The sequence below is a fragment of the Carassius gibelio genome, chromosome A9, assembly GCF_023724105.1.
Source record: "Carassius gibelio isolate Cgi1373 ecotype wild population from Czech Republic chromosome A9, carGib1.2-hapl.c, whole genome shotgun sequence".
In the NCBI taxonomy this organism is placed as follows: domain Eukaryota; kingdom Metazoa; phylum Chordata; class Actinopteri; order Cypriniformes; family Cyprinidae; genus Carassius; species Carassius gibelio.
Genome location: NC_068379.1, coordinates 25582648 through 25607406, shown reverse-complemented (window position 1 = coordinate 25607406; position 24759 = coordinate 25582648). Strand labels below are relative to the sequence as shown.

Below are 24759 nucleotides of genomic sequence, written 5' to 3'. Positions count from 1 at the left end.
TTTCGCAAAAGTACTTCGTTACACTAAGAAAGTTTTTTCGCTCTCAGAAAAATATTGTGTTCCCCAGAGAAACTTAGCATCTACTTGCAAAATATTTGCATTTGTTCACAAAAGTATTACGTTCCCAACTTTGCTTGTTTCCAATATGAAACTTTGCGTTTTGTTAAGAAAATTTGTGTTCACTCTCAAAAAAGTATTGTGTTCTTCTAAGAAACTTTGTTCAATCTTGCAAAAGTAAGAACATTACTTTGCATTTGCTTGCATTGTTTGCAAAAGCATTGTGTTTCATTTGATTCTGCAAAGGTATTGTGTTCACTTGAGAATCTTTCCATTCTCTTGCAAAAGAACTGTGTTCCGCTGCCTCCCAACATGTTATATTTCCATTATAATAGTTCTGCATGCAAACGGAAAAGTTTTGCTAATGAAAGCTTTCTCAGGGGAAAGCAAAAGACAGAAAGAAAATACATTGTAATATATGGCTTTTTGTTCACCATTTTGAACATTTGTCAAACTTTTAATGAAGTGATGCATTGCATCCTATACTCGGATTTTGTGCTCTGCATTTAACTTATCCAAGTGCACACACACAGTAGCAAACACACACACACACACACACACACACACACACACACACAGTGGAAAGACTTTCCATTAGATGCTGGTTTATGGATGCAGGGATTCACTCCCAAGAGCATCAGTGAGGTCAGGCATGTTCAGGTCAAAAGTGTTCAGATCTCACTTTGTGCAACCTATAAAGTTGACTTTAAATCTTCAAATACCTTGATACAAGGCCTGGTTAGAACAATATGAAAGTCGTTTATACCATATATAACAGATATTTAAAGGTGTTGCACCATAATGGTCAAGTCTTCACAGAGAAAGTTCATCCGACTCATGTGATATTAATGAAAAATGTCATCATAACATTAACTTATGGCATTCTTGCTTAAGTACTACAGTACACACCCAACTAAAACCTGCAGTTCATCATTCTCCGGCATAAAATCTCTGCTCTTCCAGACAGCAGACGAGCTCTCCCACTGAAATCCAGAGAAATATCAGCGTACAAGATAACAAAACAAAAAAAGATGTGGTATTAAATAAGCCTGGCTTCACATTGGAAGTAAAAAAACAACAACATTTGTTTAATTTCAAATCAATTATGTTCTTTTGAACTTTCAAAATAATAATAATAATAATAATAATAATAATAATAATAATAATAATAATAATAATCTTGAAGAAAAAAAATGCAACATTGCATACATAAAAATATTGTGCAGCACAACTGTGTTCAACACTGATAATAATCAGAAATGTTTCTTGAGCACTAAATCATCATATTTTCATGATTTCTGAAGATCGTGTGACACTGAAGACTGGAGGAATGATGCTGAAAATACAGCGGAGCATCACAGAAATAAATTACACTTTAAAACATATTAACATAAAAATCACTAATTTTAAATTGTAATATTTTTTCACAATTTTTACTGTAAATTAATGCAGAAAAGAAACTTATTTCAAAAACATTTACAACTTTTTAACAGTAGTGTACACAGTACGTTTTTAAATTTTAAAGTAAAATATCAACAGGAAAAATATTTTTCAATGCTTTTACTTTCTCTTAAATATGTATTGTGTTTTCGCAAGAAAATTGACATTCACTCATAAAACATTTGCATTCTCTTTCAAAAGTATTGCATTTCCTCAAGAAACTTTGCGTCTGTTGTTGTATTTTTTTTTCTTTTTTTACAGAAGTCTTGTGTTCCACTAATTCCAATAGTTCCATTTCTAGAATTGTATAATAAAATATAAATATTAGATAAGGCAAAGAACCCCACATGGGATGTACTGCAGTCATTAACATCCAATGCATCAACAACACAATGTACAATATCACAGGTAAGACAAAATGTTAACAGTGAGCAGAAGACTTGTGAACATTTTAATTTAAAAGATATTAAGAGAAAACCCCAAACGCGTTGCTTCATCCTTTGGTGCTGTAGTGCCACTCAACCACTACACTTAGCCGAAATGAAAGCCTCGCTCATCAACATAAAACAGCTTCATCCGAACAGCTGTCTAACAACAGATACTTGAGGATCATCAAATGAGCATCACATTTGTGTCTGATGGTAATTTCAGGCCCAGCTGCGATTCCACCAACATGATCTCATTAGTATTCAATCATAACATGTGCTTCTAACACACACATATTTTATAACATGTACTATATCAGCGTACTGTATGAACAGCTTTTATATGTAAAAATGTACATAGAAATATTTACAAATCTGTCGATGTTCAAAATAATTTAAATGATGCAATGTTTAACAGCATTACATTTATTTAACACATGCCATTGTTTTCATTCAGTTCTGAGTGATTTATAAATACTGTCAATATTGTATAGTTTTATCAATTCTATTAAAATGTATTTAAAAATACAAAAGGGCCACACAATTGATAAAAAACAAAAAAAACAAAAAAAACAACAACAATCATGATACGGCTTACTGCGAATATCTGATTTTAAAGGATGGATTAGCGAAAAAGTTAAATGGCTTAATGTTTGAAAATAAAATTAAGCCATAAATATTATTATTTATTAAAATTTTAAATATCATTTAAATATGATTAAATATTAAATATTATTATAATTTTTGATTTATAAATCACAAAATTTTGGCAAGTTGTGCCTTTTTTATTTATTTATTTTTGCATATTAAATAACTTTTTCCCCCCAGAAATAAATAAAAATTCCCCAAATCATGCAGTCCTACAAATATATGCTGATATAAAAAATAAAAAAAAAAAACACTGAAATGCAGACAGTGATCTAACAGATTTCCTGAGACTTGAGAAAACTCAGTTTTCCTGTGGTTTTTCTCTCTCTGGATCAGTTTAGCCACTTTCGTCTTGATAGGAGATAAGAGCTTGGGGATTCAAAGGCTTCTCTGAAGAATGTCTTAAGGAAAACAAACAGTGCTGCTTTCTTACTAAATGCTGTCTTCACGCTAGCTACGCTTGAGCCAATGCATCATGGGAGTCCGCTTCCCATAGGATAGGAAAAACACGAGTGAGATCTCTTTTAAATCTCAGTTTCTTCTCAACAGCAATGAAACTCTTTTATTGCATTCTTAATCTCATGCATTTTCGCTAGAGTTTCAGAAGCAATCACAAACAAATCTCAAACTACTCAGATTTCCCAAGAAACCAAAGTCTGCAACCAAAAGCTCTCAAACATTTCTCCCCAAAGAACAAGTAATCTGAGCTGCTATCCACATTCATTTCATCAATTTGTTTTGGTTTTGAAATAGCAAAACACACACAAAGAAGTATTTTAAAAAAAAAAGTAGATAATAGGTGTTATCTGTGTGTTATGAGCTGTGCAATTAATTTAAAATACAGATTTGATTTCGATTTCAATAACCAAGATAAAACAGCAGTTTCCCAGCAGTGTTCTTTCGCTCTTCCATAAAAACCCAATTTCACATGCAAATCAGTAAAACCTTGTACAGTAGCATGACTTTAGCAACATAGGACGTACTTGATTTATTAAAGTTTATTAGATTTATTCATGTTTTTAAAAGTGCAAAAGACAACATGCATTGATGCTTTTACCTTAATGTGCATTTCTAAACAGTTAAACGCATGCAAAAATGTGTCAAAATGCAGCACTTAGTGATTAATCACATAAATGATTGCTAGCTATGTAATAAGTTAACAAACAGTTGAGAATTAAAATACGTGTGTAACAGTAAATTGGATCCACGCGGCTCTTAAAGTGACAGCAGCCTTGTATTCCTGCCGCAGACTGTGTGTTTAATATTAATCAAACAAGAAAGGACAGAGAAAATCACTCACTGCTCTTGACTGAAGGATTTCTTTTTGTACAGCTTCACAGCATTGTTATACGGTTTATTGTGAGAATGTCACTTTTACAGACTTATCGCTTCCAGCTATTGAGTCACCGAAGGGAAGAAAGTGAGTCCTCTGGGAGTGTCACGTCTTTCCCTGAAGAATGACACAGTAAAACAAGTGGACACATGCTTTGTGACGCACTGCTGTTTGTATAGTGGCTTTGGAAAGAAAAGTACACAGTGACAAATACCAGACAAAAGAAAGGGTTCACGTCATTTTTGATTCAGATTATGCAACTCAAAATTCCAGATCAATTCCTGCTGTTTTTCCCCCTGCTCACCAAGGATGCATTAATTTGATCAAAAATACAGTAAAAATTTTAAATATTTTTACAATTTCAAAAAGCATTTTCTACGTCAATGTGTAGTAAAATGTAATTTATTCCTGTGATCATAGCTGAATTTTCAGCATCATTACTCATCATCATTAGTCTTTATTTTAGTTGATATTAAGAACATATTTTTGTGGAATCCTTGATACAATTTATTTTCCAGGATTCTTTGATGAACAGAAAGTTCAAAAGAACAGCTTTTATTTGAAATGTAACATTACGAATATATTTACTGTCACTTTCACGTCAAACCTTAAAACATTCTAATCTGTGCTTGCACATATGTTGGAATAGTAAAATGTAACTTAAAAAAAAATTGTCAATTAAATTCTAAATGTAAATTCCTGTGGGTCACTCCGCTTCAAATTCAAACTCATGAACTAAAATAGAGTCAAATCTCCAATTCAACTGCCTCTTTAACCAAACAATACTAATAAATGATAAAAAAAGGTACAAATAGTTCAGTTATTCATGAATGTCCTGAACAATCCTATTTAATAGCTCTGATGATGTAAGAGCATAATAAATAATGACTTGATCTTGTTCCCGGTGCCAAACCCCCGACAAAGTGGCACAAAGAAACAGGAAGTACGGCATTCTGGGTTTCAACATCACTGAGTCAGTCAGGACGCACCCTCGGAGAAGAACACATGAAAGTCATACAGTGGCTGTGTGACAACGGAAACACATCTTCCTCTCGCTTATTTCAACTCTTTCCAACCAGACTCCAAAGGAAACTGGTGTGGGGAAATAATCAAGATTGAGTGGATTTAATTGATACATGAAGCTGGAAAAAACTGAGTGCCATAGAAACAAAACTCTTTGCAATAAACAAACACAAACAAGCGAGAGATGCTTGTCCATGCAAAAGTGTCGTCATTTGCAACGGCAAGCAGAAGTGAAACAGAACATTAAATTGTGACTCATGCACGCTTTAGGAACAGCTGTCACCATTCACAGGTCTATTAGAATAGACTGATGCATCTGATTCATCACTGAACGCATGTGCAAACACAGACAAGTCCCTTATTATGATCAATCGATGTGTTGTAAAAAAGCTTTAATGCAACTAGCCGACCTTAATGGAATGGTGCAATCATCTATTTGCACGATTAAGTCAATTGTGCAATCATTATCTTGATTTTTATGATTTTTATTATTACTATTATGTGTGCAGCCATGATCTGGAGCATTGAAATGTGTAAGACTTCTTAGGAGAAAAAGTTATTTTTCCAAAACCAATTCAAGATTAGAGGACAGAAATAAGCCACTTTCATGCATTAAAAAGCCTCTAAATAGAATTTGTGAAACATCTAGCATAACAAAATGAAAACAATTTATACATTTTTATCAGAAGACCAGTCTACATTTAAATACTTGACCCTTTGGTTAAAGCATTTTAAAGGAATATGTCAGTCCAAAATAGGAATTTGCCGATAATGTCTTTACCCTCAGGCCATCCCAGATGTAGATGAGATTGTTTTTCGTCAGATTTGGGAAAAAATATAGCATTACATCACTTGCTCACCAATGGATCCTCTGTTGTCTCTCACTTTAGACATGTTTGTTTCGATCTGTTCTGGCTTGTGTACTCTGATTCAGACCAGACCTTTTCACTGGACAAAGCAATTATGGATAGGGACTCTAACATTTTAGCCAGAAGCAATGTTTTGACGTTAAAAATGTCTTAATGATGGATTCGTTTCAGCTTTGCCTTCCCAAGATGTTAACTGATGGACTGGAGTGCTGTGGATTATTGTGATGTTTTTGGACTCCCGTTCTGACGGCACCCATTCACTGCAGAGCATCCATTGGAGAGCAAGTGATGCAATGCAACATTTCTACAAATCTGATGAAGAAAACAAATTCATCCTAATCAGGAATGGCCTGAGGGTCAGGTTTTAATTTCGGGGTTATTACTCTTCCTTTAACACAGGGTCACGATTCTTCAGTACGCCTCTGAACATAAACATGTGCTGCACATGTGTGTGTGTGTGTGTGTGTGCGCGCACTGCATTACACATACATGATTGGCAGAGAAAATGCAAAAAGGTTAAAGGTTATGCTGATACTGATGTTGCAATTGCTTTAATGTACGTAGCTAGAAAGGGTCCAAACTTTTTCCACTCATCAGACCCATGACTTTGGGGATCAGAGATGTTTGTTGCATGCAACTATACTTGTCCTTGAAAAGATGCAATAATCTAAACCATTTAGCGAAAAACTCTGAAAAAGTCTTTAAAGCTGGCTCTGCTCCAACTGAAAACAGCTCGAGGTGAGTCAGACTTCGTGAACATGCCCCACTTCCAACGGCCTGTGAACGAACCACATATTCTCCAATGCTTCTCAATGTAAAAGATCCTGCCATCTACACTCAACAGTGTTGAATCACTGCAACCTGTCAAAACAAACGCTTCCAAAGAATGGGAAGGGAAACAATGTAATGCAAAATAACTTCAAATGCTGCCTAATTTTAGACGTTCCCATGAGGCGCTCTATTGGCAATCAAAAGTACATGTTAGTTTTATCGGTGGTGATGGTAAAGACCCTGTTGTGCTCAGTTGACAGTCTCCAGTGGGAAGAAGTATGTGCATGGGTAGCGCTGCCAAAGATCATGTCATACTGCTCTGCTGTGAGAAATAGAAGCGGACGCAGACTTCATGTAAACCAGATGTCACTTCACTGAAGAACTACACGCTCTCTTCAAACACAGTACAAAGAGCTCCAGAGTTTATGCAACAGTGTGTACAGTCCTAGAAAAGAACAATGTGGGCCTACTGACAAAAAGCTCCTTCGGTTTAATTGTTTTCAAAGAATATATTGAAAGAGCATATGCCGTTTTCATTGTTGTTTGGTTGTTTTTCAGATAATGCCAATAAATAAATACGATTTCACAGCAACTTCTCGATAAAACGTTTATCATAACATCTAATATTTTCAGCCAGTCTAAGAGCACAGACAAATGCGATTTGACCAAAAATGGGAATTCGTATAAAACAAGTTAAAAGCAGTCCCATAAAAGTTTAAAGTGGCTGTATTTTAGTGAGACATATCAGAGCACTTTGCTTCGAGATCTTAACATTGTTAAGCTTGTGACTGCAACTGATTTCTCTGAAACCGTCTGCGACAGGCAAAGAAGCCAAAGGGAAGCAAAGATGCACACGTAATACTGTTGTGTTTGGTTAAGTAGAATACTAATCTGCAAATGAGCCACTGTGAATGCTCAAGATAAGTCAAAGCATACAGTGCACAGACTTTATTGCATTGATTCGGTTTTCAAAGCCGATATTTAGGACTTTTTTTTGCACATGTGGTTTGTAAAAGAGATTTCAGGTGCCAGTAAAACAAAGTCTGGCTATTGCTGCCTGTCTGTTTCATTGGCCAGATAATAGAAAAAGCAGTGCTCTAAAAGACACAGCTGAACTGCTTTATAGGAGGAGCTTTATAAACTCCAGATTCCTGAGTGGTTAGGTAACTGTTACAAAGAGAGCTCCCCTTTGGGCTGGCCAACACAAACATCTACAAATTTGGTGTTTTGATTTCTTAATATTGTGGCCACAGTTAGACTTTTTTTTCTTTAAGCATGCATTAATTTTTAAAGAGGGGTTTGTTGATTTGTCTCTGGTCATTAGTTCAAATTACTTATCTTTGCAAAGCTACTACAAAAAAAAAAAAACAAAAAAAAAAAACAAGCACTTTCATTGGCATTTCTTGGCAAGTGTGAGATTAATGCCACATTCATTTATCCTAAACTTCTTGAGAACAGGTTGCACTTTAATAAAGTCCCATTTACTGCACATTAATTTGTCATTATAAGCATGCATGCAAATACAATTTTTCAATCAGCTGACAATGACAACAACAATGCACACTTTATTGCATTGAATTATTCTCATTTTTTTCCCAGTGGTATTTGGTGTAGAGTAAAATGGTTTGAAGATAATGCATTTATTAAAGTAAGGATCAGCAGCTAAACCACTGTATGAGTTAAATATCTTCAGCTGTCTTTAGGGTTCGGATTTTATATTTGTATTGGATTCAGCAGTGGAGGAAAGCGGACATTCCATGAAGACTTCCCTGTTGTCTGCAGCTGAAACCCTGCAGCTAGCAAGAGCTCTCGCCAAGTCATCTGTCTTCATCCTACCAGCGCTGTCTACTGCCTTCAATGAGCTGAAGCACTAGATCCTCCAGTCCACACTCTCTGCGTGTCTGAGCGTCAATCAACCAGACAGAGTCCATGTCGCAGGCTTCTTGGTCACACTCCACTGGTTATCTTCAGCCGGCTGCATTAAATTCAAGGTTTGACGTCAGCCTGTCACAGGATTGGCGCCCTCTTACCTCAATACACTCCTACAGGTTTATGTTTTTTCCCATCCTCTATCATCACTAAGCAAGTGTGACTTGGTGGTTCCATCAAAACAATGTGCAAGCCTCTTTCCAGAACCTTCACTGTCTCTGTTGCTCTGTGGAGGATCAAACATCCAACCTCCGTTTGATCTGTTCCCAACCTTCAAGAAACAGCATCATCCACTAGTCATAGACTCTATAAATGAATTTCCATTAAACATTGTTTTTGTTCTTGTCTGTGCATTTTTTTTCCCAGCTCTAGTTTCTATGCAAGCATACTCTTGAAACTTGCTGCAGTATGTATGTCACATCACTTTTTCACTTCACTGCAGCTATAGTTCTGGCTCTTGTAAGATAAATTGATTGGGAGGTTCCTCGGGACAAAACATTTGATGAATGACTATTCCAACCATATTATATGAGAAGTTATGGTATGGTGATTTAAAAAGAACCAGAAAGTGCCGATCTCAATACTGAAACTTGGATTCATGCTTCATCATCATTATGCATCTGTTCAGGCATGATATGCATCTACTGCCAAGATAAAATGCTAATTGTTGACTTTAAAAATAGCTGCTCTGTTAAAACGGCCAGTGTGCACTCTTTAAATTGTAATAAAACGACTGTGCGGTTTAAATGAGTGCTCATATTAATTACAAGACTATGTTAGATATTTGCATATTAGGGGAAAAAAAGTCACAACACATGACAATTTAAAATGCATACAGTTGATTAAAAGTAGAGAAAATCTTAAAAGACTAAGTGAGCATTAAAAAAAAGAAGAAGAAAAGAAACACTCTTCCTATAAGCATATATTTAATAGGCTATATCATAATAAATGTGAATTTGTCAACAATGCATGAAAAAAAAAAACTCATACTCGAGAAAAGACAGAACATTGTGTTTTGAAATTTGCAAACTTCTATTCAAAAACATGTTTAATAGTCATAGGAGACTGACGCCTGATGTCAACAACAGTTTTAGTTTGAAATCCTCATATAGATTGCATTTTAATAATCTTACCTCAGATTTACAGAGATGGTGCGAAAGAGCATCCGACTGAGGCAGCTTTCTCTGAAGCCACTTCCTCGGTGAGAAGATGTTGTTTGAACCAGAGATGTTGAGCGATAAATCCGTGGACGCGTTGCGTTTTCCGCTCCTGTGGTCGAAGTGAAGACTGGAGATCGACGACGCGTCGGAAGATGCCGATAAACTTGAGGAGGAGAGACTCTCCGGAGCGCTTCGGCTGTCGGTGAATCCAGCTGTGGAGCTCGAGCTCCAGCACACGGAGCGATGCCCGTCGGGGTCTCCGAGGTCACCGGGCGTCCCGCAGCTCCGGACCAGCGCAGAGTCCAAACTGCGAGTCTGCTGCAGTTTCCTCTTCGCGAGGGTCTTAGAGCCCGAAGAGGAACACGAGAAGACGCTGTTCAGTAACCCTTGAGCGGACATCCCTGCGAGAGGAGACAGACTGACGCCCCAAACACAAACCCCATGTGAACACGACTCGCTGAACTCTTGCTGAAGCTTGTCTTTCATCCACAGGTTAATGAAACATGCGGTTAAACCAAATTAACTCTCTCATCCATCTCTACCGTGTCTGTATTTGCCGATAAACGAGGATGTTTCCTCTATTCGCGCCCGCCCTCTTTATTCCGCCCTGCTTCACAACTGAACACTGTGTCTGAGAAACTGAGCTTGATTGACGTTTTAATTATATGTTTATTTACCTAATAACTTTTAGCGGAATCTAAAGTAATTTTAGCATTTATATCGGGGCGAAATCGGTCGAAGTTCGTTTCGCGCAACTCAAAAATCGACTCTATAAGACAAATATGTTTGTCAAATATTTGTGGTATATATTCAATTATGAATGGAATTGATATTTTAAACTACTAAGCTTTCTTTTTCTTTTTAACCAATGATTTTGTTTATCAAAAACAAATTAATGCATGCAATGATAATAATAATAATAATGCATGCAATATGCACTGGATTGGACGAATAATAATTGTGTATGATAAAACTAGCTATTGTATTGCTCATCTGAACACATGCAATTGTTGTAAGACAGAACTAATCAGAGAGCGTTCACTCACTTCTGTGCATTCAAACAGAGCTGCGTTTCCCAAAAGCATCATAAGAAACCATTGAAGCATTTGGGAAATGCATCCCAGAAAAGTGCGTATCAGAGGACAGAAAAAATAAATAAATAAACAAACTGAAATTGTTTGTGCAGTTACGTTTATTCAAATTAAGTTGTTAAAAGTTCATATTGGTCATGTTATTCTGTAATGTTAATATAAATAATATACTGTCAGAATAAAAAGGTTGCATTTCATGCATGCAGGAGCCTGACAGTCCCTTATGAAAATGAACCATGGTTTTACTAAAGTGATTGTAGTTCAATAGTATTTTGTAGATTTCCATGGTTACCACTACAGTAAACATATTTTTACCACGTGTGATCAATAATATAACCTAATAAGTTGCAAATACGTCGTAATGAATGCTATAATGTGTTTAAAATATAATGTTAAGTGGGTATAGCGTTACCCATTTGACTCTTAGTAGTTTATTTATTTATTTAATTTAAAAGTTCAGTTTAGAAGTATTGTATGGACATTGCCGAAACTGGACTTTAAAAGTATCAGATTCATATCGAAAACAAAATAAGTGGTATCGTCCAGATTATAAATATAAACTACTGTGCAAAAGTTTTATTGGTATTTAAAATAATAATAATAAAAATTATAATAATTTGGGTTTTCAGTCTGTTATTTCCATCTTTTACTGTAGTGTGTCATTAGGAAATGTAATTTTATATTTCCAAACATATCTATTTCAATGAATTGTGATAATCCAGTGAGATTTTTCCATGCACGAGGAGTCTAACAGCATCCAGCGCTGCACACAGAGATCTGATCTGATCATCATCAGTCTGAAATACAAGAAACTCAAAAAGACTAAATCCAGAAGAACCTTCCTGCAAAGCTACAGTACTGAGAAAGGTTTAGACACTTGTGTAAAAAATGCTGTAAAGTGAGGATGCTTTCAAAAACAATGTCAATCAAACCAATATTTGGTATCACCATACTTTGCGTTTAAATTAGTTTTTGTCCTCGGTGCACTTGCACATAGTTTTTCGGGTAGCTTTCTTGAAGCATCTTGGAGATGTTGCAGAGTTCAGAAAGTGCAAGACCAGAGATGCTTAAAGTTTTCGCTTTAAAGAACCAAATTCAAACTTTGCTTTAGTAATTCTTCTTCCAAACCTGTGTGCATTTTGTTCTGTGAGACACAAACGAAGATATTTTAAAGGCCGTTGGAGTTTAAAACAACGCTCCAAAAGCATTGAGTGAAGCCTATCTGCAGTTATGATGACCCCATAATTCAAGTTATGAACGCAAAAAATATCCCTGTGTGGGATTTTGATAAGAAATTAATATTACACACGAGTGCTGTTTTCACGAATATCAACATGTGTGATTGATTTTATACAACAGTCCAACAAACAAGAAGTTAATATTGAGTGAGTTACATTTTACACGGAATATTGTCTTATTTAATTATATTTGGTTTCGGCAACAAAGAGAGCTCACAAACCCAGCTCTTCCTCTTCTCCGTTAGAGCGCAACAAGGCCACGCCCCCTTTTTGTGTATTCATGTGGGCGGAGGTTAGTCAAAAAACTGTTTTAGTGACGTCATTACTGCAGAAAGTAGAGGGATGTAGTCCAAACGGGTCGTTTTTTGTAGGCGGATTCTGTTAAATCAAATATCTCGTTTGGCATTGAACTTTGAGCTTTAGAATTTTACAGATATTATTTATACTCTAACAACAACATTACACACTAACTAAAGTTTAAATCATGGGATCATGAAGAACGGGTCCTTTAAACCAGCTAAAATACCTCTTTAAGCACAAAAACATGCTTCATTTAATTATTGTTATCGAAAAAATCTGCCAGAATATTGTGATTTTTTTTTTTTTGGTCAATATCAGTTCATATCTTATAAATATATAACACAATATCACATACATGGGTATGTTTTGCTTTCATAACTTCAATTATAAGACATTCTAACTGCATTTCTCATAGACTCTCAACTTGTGTTTTTGATTGTCTTGGGGTTTATTTTGTGCAAATTGAGCGACATTCTCTGTAGTATAACATCACACGCTGTTAAAGCAATCATTTTACCATGACAGGCCTAAAAGTAGAAGCACAAAAACATACTCAGAAAAATATTGTTTATTTATCATTATCAGAAATGCATATAATAATACACAGCCCTAACCTTTATAAAATGAATTTTTAAGATAAATCGAAATATGTACAATGACAGAATATGTTGAATTGTCAAGCCAATAACTCCAATGACGAGTAGAGATGAAGAAACAGAAACCTGAGGCAGACACACCCTTTCGTGTCATTATAGTTTTTAGTAAATTTATTGTCTTCATGTCTGAACACTTTCTAAGACTCTTGCTCAACTGACAGATTGCACAATAACTGCACACTGTTGAGTTTGAATGCATTCAGACTCTTAAGACATCAGCGTTGGCAGGACATTATCACAATGACACGATTAACATTGGGGTTTGCGTCTGGATGTTGGGAAAACTAGACTGACGTGACGCATTTTGGCCTTTGTTTTAGAAATAAACCAATTGGCAAAGAAAGACAGAAATGCACCGGTCTTTGTTCGGTGAGAAAAAATAAAAGCATTATATAGTAAGTTATTAGTCTAATAATCCTGCTGGGTTTTGACCCCTAGATGGGTCTCATGTCTGTTATAATTGGTCACGGATTGCAGGAACAAACAATGATGAAAACACATTATGAAACATGAAACTAACCGCATGTTTAGAAACACAAGTCCATGTGTTTGCAAATCTGTTTTGTATGTTGGCATGTTTTGCTTTTGATACAGCATAATATCTGAAAACAATTCAAAATTTTATTACAGTTATATAGTTCTTAATTTCAATTAGACCAACACAATACATTTAGTTAAACCTTAGTAAATAAATAAATTACATAAGTTGTACCAACCTAAGGCAATTAATTAAATGATAGTCGATTAAATAACATCAACAAAATACAATTAATTTAATAAATAAACCTCTGTAAATGTGTTTACGTTGGAGTTATGTAATAAGATTTAGTTTGACAAACCTAATAGTTAATTTTCACTTATTATATTATACATTAATTTGACCTTGATGAAACTGACTTAGTTTTTTAGGAAATTAAATAGGTTTTTTAAAAAAGGATAATGAATCGATTATTCAGTTTTTTTAAATTTATTAAATATTATGAAATATACACAAAAATATAATTTATTTATCTATCTATGTTAAAACTTTTAATTTAAGGCTTTAAAAAAAATCTTCTTTCACTTAGTCAGGATTTGTAAAGCTAACTTTCATATTTTGTCAAATTCTGATTAATTTTAATTAAATTTTTCCTTTAATAAGTTGAGAACAGTGTTATTTCTGTACCATTGAGATTTAAATTAGTTTCCACTTTAATAGTTTTCAATATATATATATATATATATATATATATATATATATATATATATATATATATATATATATATATATATATATATATATATATATATATATATATATATATAATTATTATAATTATATTTAATAATTATTATTATTATTATTTAGCTTTAGGTGTTTCAATATACCAAGTTAAACTAAAATGAGAAATTTTGACATAAAATAAGCTTAAGATTTTTTTTTTGTTCTATATATATATATATATATATATATATATATATACATATACAGATTATTAGTATTAGACTTTATGTTTATACTTGTATGTTATGTTTATTGTTTTATTTTCAGTTCAATTTCATTTGTCAATTATTTTTTTTTTATTATTATTATTTTAGTTTAGTTCTAGTTAACAGTAATAACCCTGGTTGAGAACTAGTGTCCTTGATGAAGAACTTCCCACAAAGGAAAAGCATACGAGTAATCAAACCACATTTGACTCTCTAAAAAAAGAGATGAATTATTGATGCTTTTGTGTGTGTGTTGTGGGTTTTGTGTGTGTTTGTGTGGGCAGTTGTTAAGATGAGTGTGTCTCTGAGCTCATATGAAGACGCCAGTAAAGTGCAGTGTGTGTGTGTTGCAGTGGTTTTAACTGTGCTGTGATTTATAAGGCCACCAGTGGATGACACACACACACACACACACACAAACACAGAGAGAGCAGTAAATGCAGCATCAGCTCCTTCCCGTCACTGACACACCTCAGAACCCGCATCGGTGACATCAGCACAAAACCAGTGAGTAACGGCATCACTGTGTCACTCCAAGCTTTGTCATCATCAGTGTCTGAGGAGCTGTGTGCAGTCATGTGGAGTGTGTGGAGTTAAAGCACAGTTCCTGTATCACACACTAGTCTGTGCTCTTAGACTGGATTCTGAATCTGAAGTGCTGCTGTAAAAACTGGAATAAACCAGTGAATCCAGCGTACTTTAAACACATCCATGTCATATTTCTCCCCAAAATCAAAATGAAATTATTAAAATATTTTGCATAAAGAAGAGTCAGTAACACTGTAAAATAAGGTTATTTTAATGCTATTTTAATGCATTAACTAACAATCAGTATTATATGTGTTACAGTATTTATTCATGTCTGTTAATGTTATTTAATAAAAAATACACTGTTTATATTAGCTGAAGTCCATTAAATAATATTAATAAACTAATAAATTAAAAATAAACACTTTAGAAGTACGTTTTAGTGTCATTTAAGTTCATTTTAACTTCTGCTAACAATGTTACTGTGAAACTTTATTTAAAAAAGTCTTTAGGACCTTTATGTGTCTTTAGAGCTTTATATCCATTCTGACTTACTTCATAGTTATGACTTTTTTAATATCATACATTATATGACTTTTTATGTCGTAATATTGACTCATAATTTCAAGTTTTCAAAAAATAATTTCATCATTTTAACTTTTCATATCATAGTCATGACTTTTTTATTTATGCCAGTTTTGACATTTTATGTTTTAATTCTGACTTATGTCATAATTTTGACTTCTCATATCATAATTTCAACTTTCCATGTCATAATTCCAAAATAGTATGTCATAATGCAAACATTTTATGGTTTTTAACTGTTTTTAACTTCATAATTTCAACTTTTTGTCTTAAGTCTCAGTATGTCCTAATTTGGACTTCTTCCTATGATTTTCTGTCATAATTTAAAATTTTTATGTCATAGTTTTGTATACATTTGTATGTGAATTTTGACTTTGTCATAGTTATGGCTTTTTATATCATTCATTAGTTTTTATGTAATATCTTTGTCATTCTATGTCATCATTTCAACTTTCACATCATGATTTCAACTCCTTTATGTAATCATTCCAACATAGCTTTCTTTTTATTTAATGTTTATTACTTTTATGTCATAATGTTTTACTTTTTATGCCTTAATCTAAAATTTTCATAATTGTGCATGACTCTCCATTGACTTTCATTTACAGTAAAAGTAATGATGCATTCTGACACATAAACTATAAATCACCAACATAAACATTTACCAGTTTATCTGATTTATTGATTTGACCTGTGTGTATTATAGTGACAATCATGACTCAGATGTCTCAAATAAATCACACACTTCATCTTTAAAGAGGGGTTTCAGGATCATTTATGAAGATTATGAAATATTTACACATTTAATAACTGCCTCACATTTGGGTCAGTAGAGCAAACATTTGGATTCATAAAAATATAAAATCTTGACGTTTGTTATAATTTTGACTTTCTAAATGTTGACTGTTTTAAATGTAATCATTTAATTGGCTGTTTGTCATAATTTTAATTTGTCATAATTCTTAGTACAGTATGTCATAATTTTGACATTTTTTATGCCAATATTTCTATTTTTCATGTCATAATGTAAACTTTTTGTAGATTTATACTAATAATTATTATAGTTATGTCATAACTTTGTTTTTATGTCATAATTTTAACATGTTGTCACAATTTCAACTTTTTGTCATAATTAGAACATTGTCATAATTTTTAATTAATGTCATAATTTATATTTTTTTATGTCATAATTTACATTTTTCATGTCATAATTTAGATTTTTTTATGTCATAATTCTTAGTATGCAATAATTATTTAATAATCATAACATTTATACTTGTTATGTCAAATTTATATCTTTTCATGTCACAATGTTGACTTTTTATCTAATAATTATGACTCTACTATCACTGTTATGCAGTTTTGGGCAGTAATGCATTATTAGTAATGTGTTACTGTAACGCAGTTACTTTTGACAGTAACTAATACTGTAACGCATTAATTTTTAAATAAAGTAACTCCGTTACTGTTACCATATGATGCATTGTCCGTTACTTTTTAAAAAATTAATTAATTTTGACTGAAGTGCAACCTAACCTTGCAGACGCACTGTAGGATTGCTGGATGCCAACCACTGTAAACACGAAGATGCACTGTGGCCGTGTTTCCGTTTATTCTAGTATGTGCTGCAGTCATGGCGAGGCAAGGCAAGAGCAACACGAGTTTCTCAAAGTGGAAATATGCTCATTATTTAGTTGACCATAAAGACAAAAACCTTTTAGTCAAATGTAGGCTCTGTCTTTCTGGTTCGAATGTTTGAATGTCGAATTCCCGTTGATTTGTAACCTGTAGCCTACTCACGGATTCATGCAGCAAGCTCCTACGTGTTAACATACAGTTTTAATGAATATTATTATGTGGAATGGGTCTACAGCAAAGTGTCTTAAGTGATTCTCTGTATGTTTTTCTCATACAGGTGAAAGATTGTTGAAAACATGCAGCCTGTCTCTACTGTGGAGTCACCGGCTTTCAGTCAGATTTCATTTTTAAACAGCATATATATATATAAATATCTGTGTGTGTGTCTGTGTGTGTGTGTGTGTGTGTGTGTGTGTGTATGTATGTTTCTCGAAATTGATTCTGAATAATTCAGATTGCTTTCATTTATTTATTTCAAAAAGTTCTGTGTTATGTTGTCCATTGTTGATAGTTTTCATACTTAAGCTGTGAAAGGAACATTGTTAAGGGCTCAACACAACAGCTTTTATGATGCAGAAGCCACTTTAGTTTTTGATTCTGAATATATTATTCAGGTGTTTTGTTATTTATTTCAGAAATCCTTGTGATATACAATATTCGGTTTGTGCTGGTCTGACTTAATCAAAATAGTGTTTAAAAATTACTTTCTGTTTTACTTTGTGTTTGTACAGACCATAACACATAAAAGCGCAGTGATGGGAACATTAAAGAAAGTTCTTTAAAAAAGTAACTAAAAAGCTATTTTTAATAATGCATTACTTTTTGGTGTAAATAATCAACAAAGTAATTGAGTTACAGTTCTTTTTGAATTAAGTAACTAGTAACTGTAACTAGTTAATATTTCTTAGTAACTAGCACAACACTGCTGTTATGTATTTTTATGTTAAAAGCTGTGTGTGGTTAAAAACAAAACAAAAAAATGTAGACAATGTAGAATCAAAACAGTTTATATTTTTGTTATTATCACTCATACGTATAAGCGTATTCTGATAAAACAAATGTTTTTGAAAGCAACACAAGTCAAAAACATGTACCAAAAACTATTATTGATTTATTTAGATTTATTTATTTTCTCCAGGGTTCTGTGTGAAATACACAGAGAGTCACGACTCGGTCTCAAATAAATGTTGTGGAAACGACACACTTCACCTTTACGCAGCGTCACGAAGCAATTATGAAAGATACGAGACTCCTTCTTTTTCTGCTGGTTGATAAAAAAAGCGATGACCTTTCCAACGCAGCACTGCAGTTTGCCTTCACAGAATCACAATGTGATTCAGATGCTCTCTCCTGTAATGCTCAGCTCAAAAAAAAAAAAAAACATTATACTTTACTAAAACGAATATGTTAATGCAATTCATTAAATTTTCATGCATATGTGATGCATACAGCAGTTTAATGCATTCATCATAATTTTCCCTCTAGTGGAGTATTAAATCTATGTTTTATTCAGAGCTCTTTCTTGTGCAATGCATTCTGGGATACACATGATGCTGCCTTAGGATTTATCCAAAAAGCCTTTGCACGTCTAGAATGCCTTACAATGGTTTTAACTATGCACAGACCATTTTTATAGGTCATTGTTCTAATGCATCAGGTTTCTTTCGCAAATAGCTTGTTTTGCATGTTTGTGCACAGAACAGAGCTTCAGTAAACCCAATGCAATGCAATGCAGCAGCAGTCACTCATGCAAGCATGCAATTACGTCATGACTTAACATTTATCTTAATGTTTAACATGCTAATATTCAGATTTTCAATGCTGATGAAAAAAAAAAAAACATGCATGCATGAAAATTTCTCACATATTCTGCTTTTGTTGCTTCACAGAAAGAACAGAGCGCATGCATGAAGCGACATGAAGGTGAGGAAATTGTCATTTTTGGGGGAACGATTCATTTGAGTGGTGATGTGAGCGATCAGAAAAGGATGCTTGTGTTAACTCGAGATTGCATTCCTTGGCGTCTTGAAGGTGTGAGATCTGTGATTCGCACTCTTCCCACCTCACACTCGCTCACAGCAGAAACGCTGAGTGTGTGTTTAACATGCACACACAGAGACGCTCACTAATAGGTGAGATGATACAGGTTCACATCTGATGTTGAATGGACAGTGAAACCCACTAAACCAGACTAGAGCTCATCTGCATGAGAGTGTACGAGGAAAAAAAGAGATTTGGTGGATTTGCTCATTAAAAAAGGACAGTCTTTTGCTTTTGGGCATAATGGAGCAAAATATTGATGACTCATGTCTATGGAAACCTTTAATAGCAAATAAGATGCTTTGGTAAATTATATTTGTGGCATAAAAGTGTTATGCTTTAATTATGTCTTAATATTTACTCATTTCAACTTAAATAATGACTTTAATTTATATACTATGAAAGTTTAAATTTATATACTATGTTGAGTACATTTATTTTATCGTTTCAACTTTGTAACTTATAATATTTGTAACTTTTTTCATCGTTTTGATTTTTTTAAAGTTTTAACTTGTCATAAGTTTGACTTTCATAATGTTGACTTTTTATGATATAATTTTGATTTAGTTTGTCGTAATTTCAACTTTATATGTCACAATTCATTTTTTTATTTTATAATTTTAACAATATAACTTTTTGTCACAATTATGATGTCATATTTTCAGCTTTTTGTTATAATGTAGCCGTTCTGTCATAATTTAAGCTTTTTATGTGATAATTAAAATTTTTGTCCATTTCGATGTAGTATTTCATAATTTCAACAAGTCATGATTTTGACCATCGTAATACAGTATGTCGTCTTATGTCATCGTTGTAATTTAGTTTGTCATTATTTAAACTTTTATGTCACAATTTTGATTTGTCATAGTTAAGAGTTTTTGCTATAATTTTTACATTTTAAATCATAAGTATTGACTTTTTGTTATAATTCTGACATGTTATAATTTCAACTTTTATGTTATAATGTAGACTTTTTTCCCAATAAATTGCCCCTTCATCTGCTTACGATTAACAAAACGAATCGTGGTTAATAGTTATGACCGTTTAGCTTGAAAACATTGTTAATATTTTAAAAATATCCACCAAATTAGAGTCAGTGCACTTTCTGTATTCTCATCCTGCCTTCCTTCTCCTGAAATGACCCTGTGTTTAGTTTCATATCAAGCATTTTAAGGTTCGCCTTGAAGCTTTGCTGGAAAAAGACTCTAAGAAAAGAGACAAACAGACTTTGGTTTCTTTGGTGCTGTCAGTATCTCTAAGTGAAGGGAAGGATTTCAGAAGATTTGCTTCTGGAAGACGGTTTGTGCATTTTAACTGCGTCTCCGTCTCTTTTTGTGACCTTACCGGCTTTCTATGAGCGCATTGATTTATTCTCCAACATTTCAGATAATTGCCTGATACTCTGAACCCAATACTCCCTGAAAGCAGCGATCGATAGAGTAACAGGATACTCCAGCTCTTCACTACGAGCGGCCAGCGCTCTTACCGAACGCTCAAAGCCTGTCTCAGCATCACCAGCAGAGAACAGCAGCTGCGTTTGTCCATGCTTTGTAAGCATTCATATTCTGCACATCATGACATAACAGCGTGACTTTGATGACATGAGACATTTTCATGAGTTAAACTCATAATTTTTGTGCTTTTAACTTATAGTCAAAATATACTGACTACACTGTAGAAGAAAAAGCACATGTTTACAATATCTAATAAAAACAACAACCACAACATAACCTAGTGTAAGTGGTGATTGCCTGCATGTGAGATTCAGGTATTTTTGTTGTTGAACTTGCAGTCAGCAGTGTTTGAAATCTCTTCTGTTTTGAATGTGTGCTTCACAGTTTTGACAAGCAGTGTGTTAGCATTCGAACAAAGTGCTGTAAATCCACAGTGTTGTGCAGGTTGTGGTTAAAGTCGAGGGATAAGTGTGTAGAGTTGTGAAAACTGTGTTCAAGCAATGAAGAATGAACTACACTGTTAATTATTTGACTGTAAATTTACAATAAATTGCAGGTTAATAATTGCATGACTTTCACAGTAAGTTACTGTAACATTTTTACAGTAAATTATTGTGAAATGACAGCTGTATACTGTGACTTCACAGTAATTCTGACATCGCATTACTGTGATTTAGCGGTAAGCTGCTGTAGAATTAATGTATTTAACTGTGAAATTACAGTTGGTGTCTATGTATTACTGTAATTTAACAGTAAGCAGCTGTAGAATTCATGTATTTAACTGTGAAATTAGTGTCTATTATTGTAATTTAGCAGCAAGCAGATGTAGAATTAATGTATTTAACTGTGAAATTAGTCTATCTATTACTGTAATTTAGCAGTAAGCAGCTGTAGAATTACTGTACATAACTGTGAATGTCTATCTATTACTGTGATTTAGCATAAATGATGGACCAAACAAAACTGATAAAAACAGTGACATAACTTTTATTTTTTAGAAGTAAAATACAATTTAATTACATGAATAAAACACTGGGCAACAGGGATTGACACTGGGTAACAGGAATGTGTGTCAAAAGAGAAAGAAGGAGACAGAGAAGAGAGAGTGAGGGAGAGAGATGTAAGAAAAGACAAAAAGGTGGGAATAGAGAGGGTCGCAGGTATCTCGCTCCTTCCCTCGCAGCTGGCACCTGCATAGTGTGGGTTCTATCCACTATATACAAAAGATAAGAAAGACAAAAAGTTTAAGTTACTCTGTGGTGGACTGACTCCCTGTAAGTATGGTGCTCGCATTGTAACACTAATCCTAAAATGTCTACAATTTAAGTAATTTCAACTATTAAAAAAAATGTGAATAGTACTCTCAATTAATATTAAATCAACAAACCAGGACTCTAATCACTCCTGTTACTTTTACCCAGTCCTATTATTTTTCACGTAAGTAACAGGACTGAAAGTAACATGATTGAGGTTAAAAGGTTAGTTCACCCAAAAATGAAAATTCTGTCAGTAATTACAGAGCACAAATTAAGATATTTTTGATGAAATCTGAGAGCTGGATCACTCCTCCATCGGCTTCTAAGGGTTTGAAACTTGCTGGCCCAGAAAAATGTATTAAAGACATCTTTAATATAGTCCAAGTGACTCCAGTAGCTCAATCTTAAGTTTATAAAGCGACGAGAATACTTTGTGCGTAAAAAAAACAAAAAAACAACAACTTTATTCCACAATTCATTTCCTTCTCTGTGGGCCTTGAGTTTTTTCATGTAGTAAAACAGCGTAGCGCTTCTGTGTTATACGTCACACGTAGGCTCACTATTGGCCGACGCTGGTCATGTGTGTGATGCATGTGACGTATAACACAGAAGCGCTACGCTGTTTTACTACATGAATTCACCCGAGGCCCAGAGAGAAGGAAATGAATAGTGGAATAAAGTCATTATTTTTGGGGGGGTTTTGCGCACAAAAAGTATTCTCGTTGCTTGGTAAACGTAAGATTGAGCTACTGGAGTCACTTGGACTATATTAATGATGTTTTTAATACATTTTCTGGGCCAGCAAGTTTCAATGCCTTAGAAGCCTATGGAGGAGTGAGACAGCTCTCAGATTTAATCAAAAATATTTTAATTTGTGTTCCGAAGATGAGAGAAGGTCTTACGGGGTTGGAACAAAATGAGGGTGAGTAATTACTGACAGAATTTTCATTTTTGGGTGAACTAACCCTTTAAGCAAAAATTGCATGCTAAATTGCATAGTAATTCAACACAGTAGCAAGTAATGTAAATTTACACTTAAACTATTGTAAAGTACTGTAAATTTGACGTTTTGTAGACGTCAAGGCATGTTAAAATCAAATAAACGTAAAAACAATTAATTTTACAAATTTATTTTGCAGTCTGTCTAAACTCTACATTGAATCAGCAGACACTATAGAACACATTAAAGGGATAGTTCACCCCAAAAATCTTTGGAACACAAATTAAGATATTTTAAGAAATCCGAGAGCTTTCTGTATCCTCCATGGACAGCAATTATTTTACTTTCAAGGCCCGGAAAGATTGTTAAAATAGTCCATATGTATACAGTGGTTAAACCTTAATGTTATGAAGCGACGAGAATACTTTTACTGCGCAGAAACAAAACAAAACAAAATAGAATACCGACTTTATTCAACATTTTTCCTTTCTGTGCCAGTATCCGATGCTGTTCACGTGATGTGTTCTCGATCATGCATGTGATTGCATTGGGCACAAAAAGTATTCTCGTCGCATCATAACATTGAGGTTGAACCACTGTAGTCACATGGACTATTTTAACGATGGTTTTACTACCTTTCTCTGACTTGAAAATGGTTATAACATAGTAGTCTATAGGTGGGATGAGAAAGCTCTCATATTGCTTAAAATTTTCTTAATTTGTGTAGAACAAAATTCTTGTGTTTGGAACATCGTGAGGGGATGTAATTAATGACAAATTTTTCAATTTTGGGTGAACTAACCCTTTAATAGCTTCAGTAAACTTCTTACTGCATAACTACATCTAGCTTAAAGGAACACGCCGACTTTTTGGGACTTTAGCTTATTCACCGTATCCCCCAGAGTTAGATAAGTCCATACATACCCTTCTCATCTCCTTGAGTGCCTCTGTTTGACGCACCCACCGCTAGCCTAGCTTAGCACAAAGACTGGAGGTAAACAGCTCCAGCTAGCATACTGCTCTCAATAAGTGACAAAATAACGCCAACATTTTCCTATTTACATGTTGTGATTTGTATAGTCACAGTGTGTACAAATAACAAGGTCATATGAGACACAACCATCTTCTAACTGTATACATACTGGGAACTATATTCTCAGAAGGCGAAGCACTGCTACTTCTTTGGAGTGATTTACTCCAATTCTGAGCAAACTCTCTGCTCCTCACCACAGGGCTTCTCAGGTGCTGTGAGAAAATCACTCCCCAAGTAGCAGTGCTTCGCCTTCTGAGAATATAGTTCCCAGTATGTATACGGTTAGAAGATGGTTAGAGTCACTGTGACTATACAAATCACAACATGTAAATAGGAAAATGTTGGCGTTATTTTGTCACTTATTGGGAGCAGTAGGCTAGCTGGAGCCGTTTACCTCCAGTCTTTGTGCTAAGCTAGGCTAGCGGTGGGTGCCTCAGACAGACTTACGGCAAGCACGGAGATAAGAAGGGTATGTATAGACTTGTCACAAAAAGTCAGCATGTTCCTTTAACACAGATACTGTGTTTCATTAGTCCGTTCTTAAATTGGAACACAGCTTACATTAGATTGACATCCATTCGAAGTCAATGAGCTTCCTGATAAGAGTGCAGACTTGCTGGTTCATGTGACCTCTCTGCCTCTTAGATTTTGTGCTTCGCTCTGGGTTGATGCCCAAGAAGCACCTACAAACAAAAAGACAGAAGAAACCTGTTAGTTTAATTCGTGTGATGAAAAAGGTGTCAGTTCCCAGTCACCACCTTCAGTGGGTCACTGCTTTTGCAGTACAGAGTCAAATTAAAGTTAGCTCAGTTTAAACAAAGGTGTAATTCAGGTGTAAGTACTGTAATTCAGAAAAAAAAATGCATGGAACTGAA

General features: G+C 34.2%; 2 protein-coding genes and 1 long non-coding RNA gene across 6 annotated transcripts in view; 1 reads left to right on the top strand and 2 right to left on the bottom strand.

Moving 5' to 3' along the window:
- The window catches only part of LOC128020233 (rho GTPase-activating protein 6), a 29616-nt gene extending 19379 nt beyond the window's left edge, over nt 1–10237 (bottom strand). Inside the window, exon 1 of the mRNA XM_052607012.1 lies at nt 9629–10237. Within this exon, the coding sequence (XP_052462972.1) occupies nt 9629–10141 (513 nt within the window). The 5' untranslated portion in view covers nt 10142–10237. The remainder of the gene's footprint in view (nt 1–9628) is intronic.
- Nucleotides 1–24759, top strand: part of LOC128020240 (nuclear factor 7, ovary) — a 257606-nt gene that overhangs the window by 92868 nt on the left and 139979 nt on the right. The gene's annotated exons all lie outside the window — the stretch shown is intronic.
- Nucleotides 21623–24759, bottom strand: part of LOC128020248 (uncharacterized) — a 4871-nt gene continuing 1734 nt past the window's right edge. The window contains exons 2-3 of one of the 2 annotated variants that reach the window (XR_008185311.1): nt 24446–24567; nt 21623–21868 (exon numbers count right to left, since the gene is read on the bottom strand). This is a non-coding gene — a long non-coding RNA (uncharacterized LOC128020248). Of the gene's footprint in view, nt 21869–24445 lie in introns of both variants that reach the window. The other variant, XR_008185310.1, reaches the window with a different exon arrangement.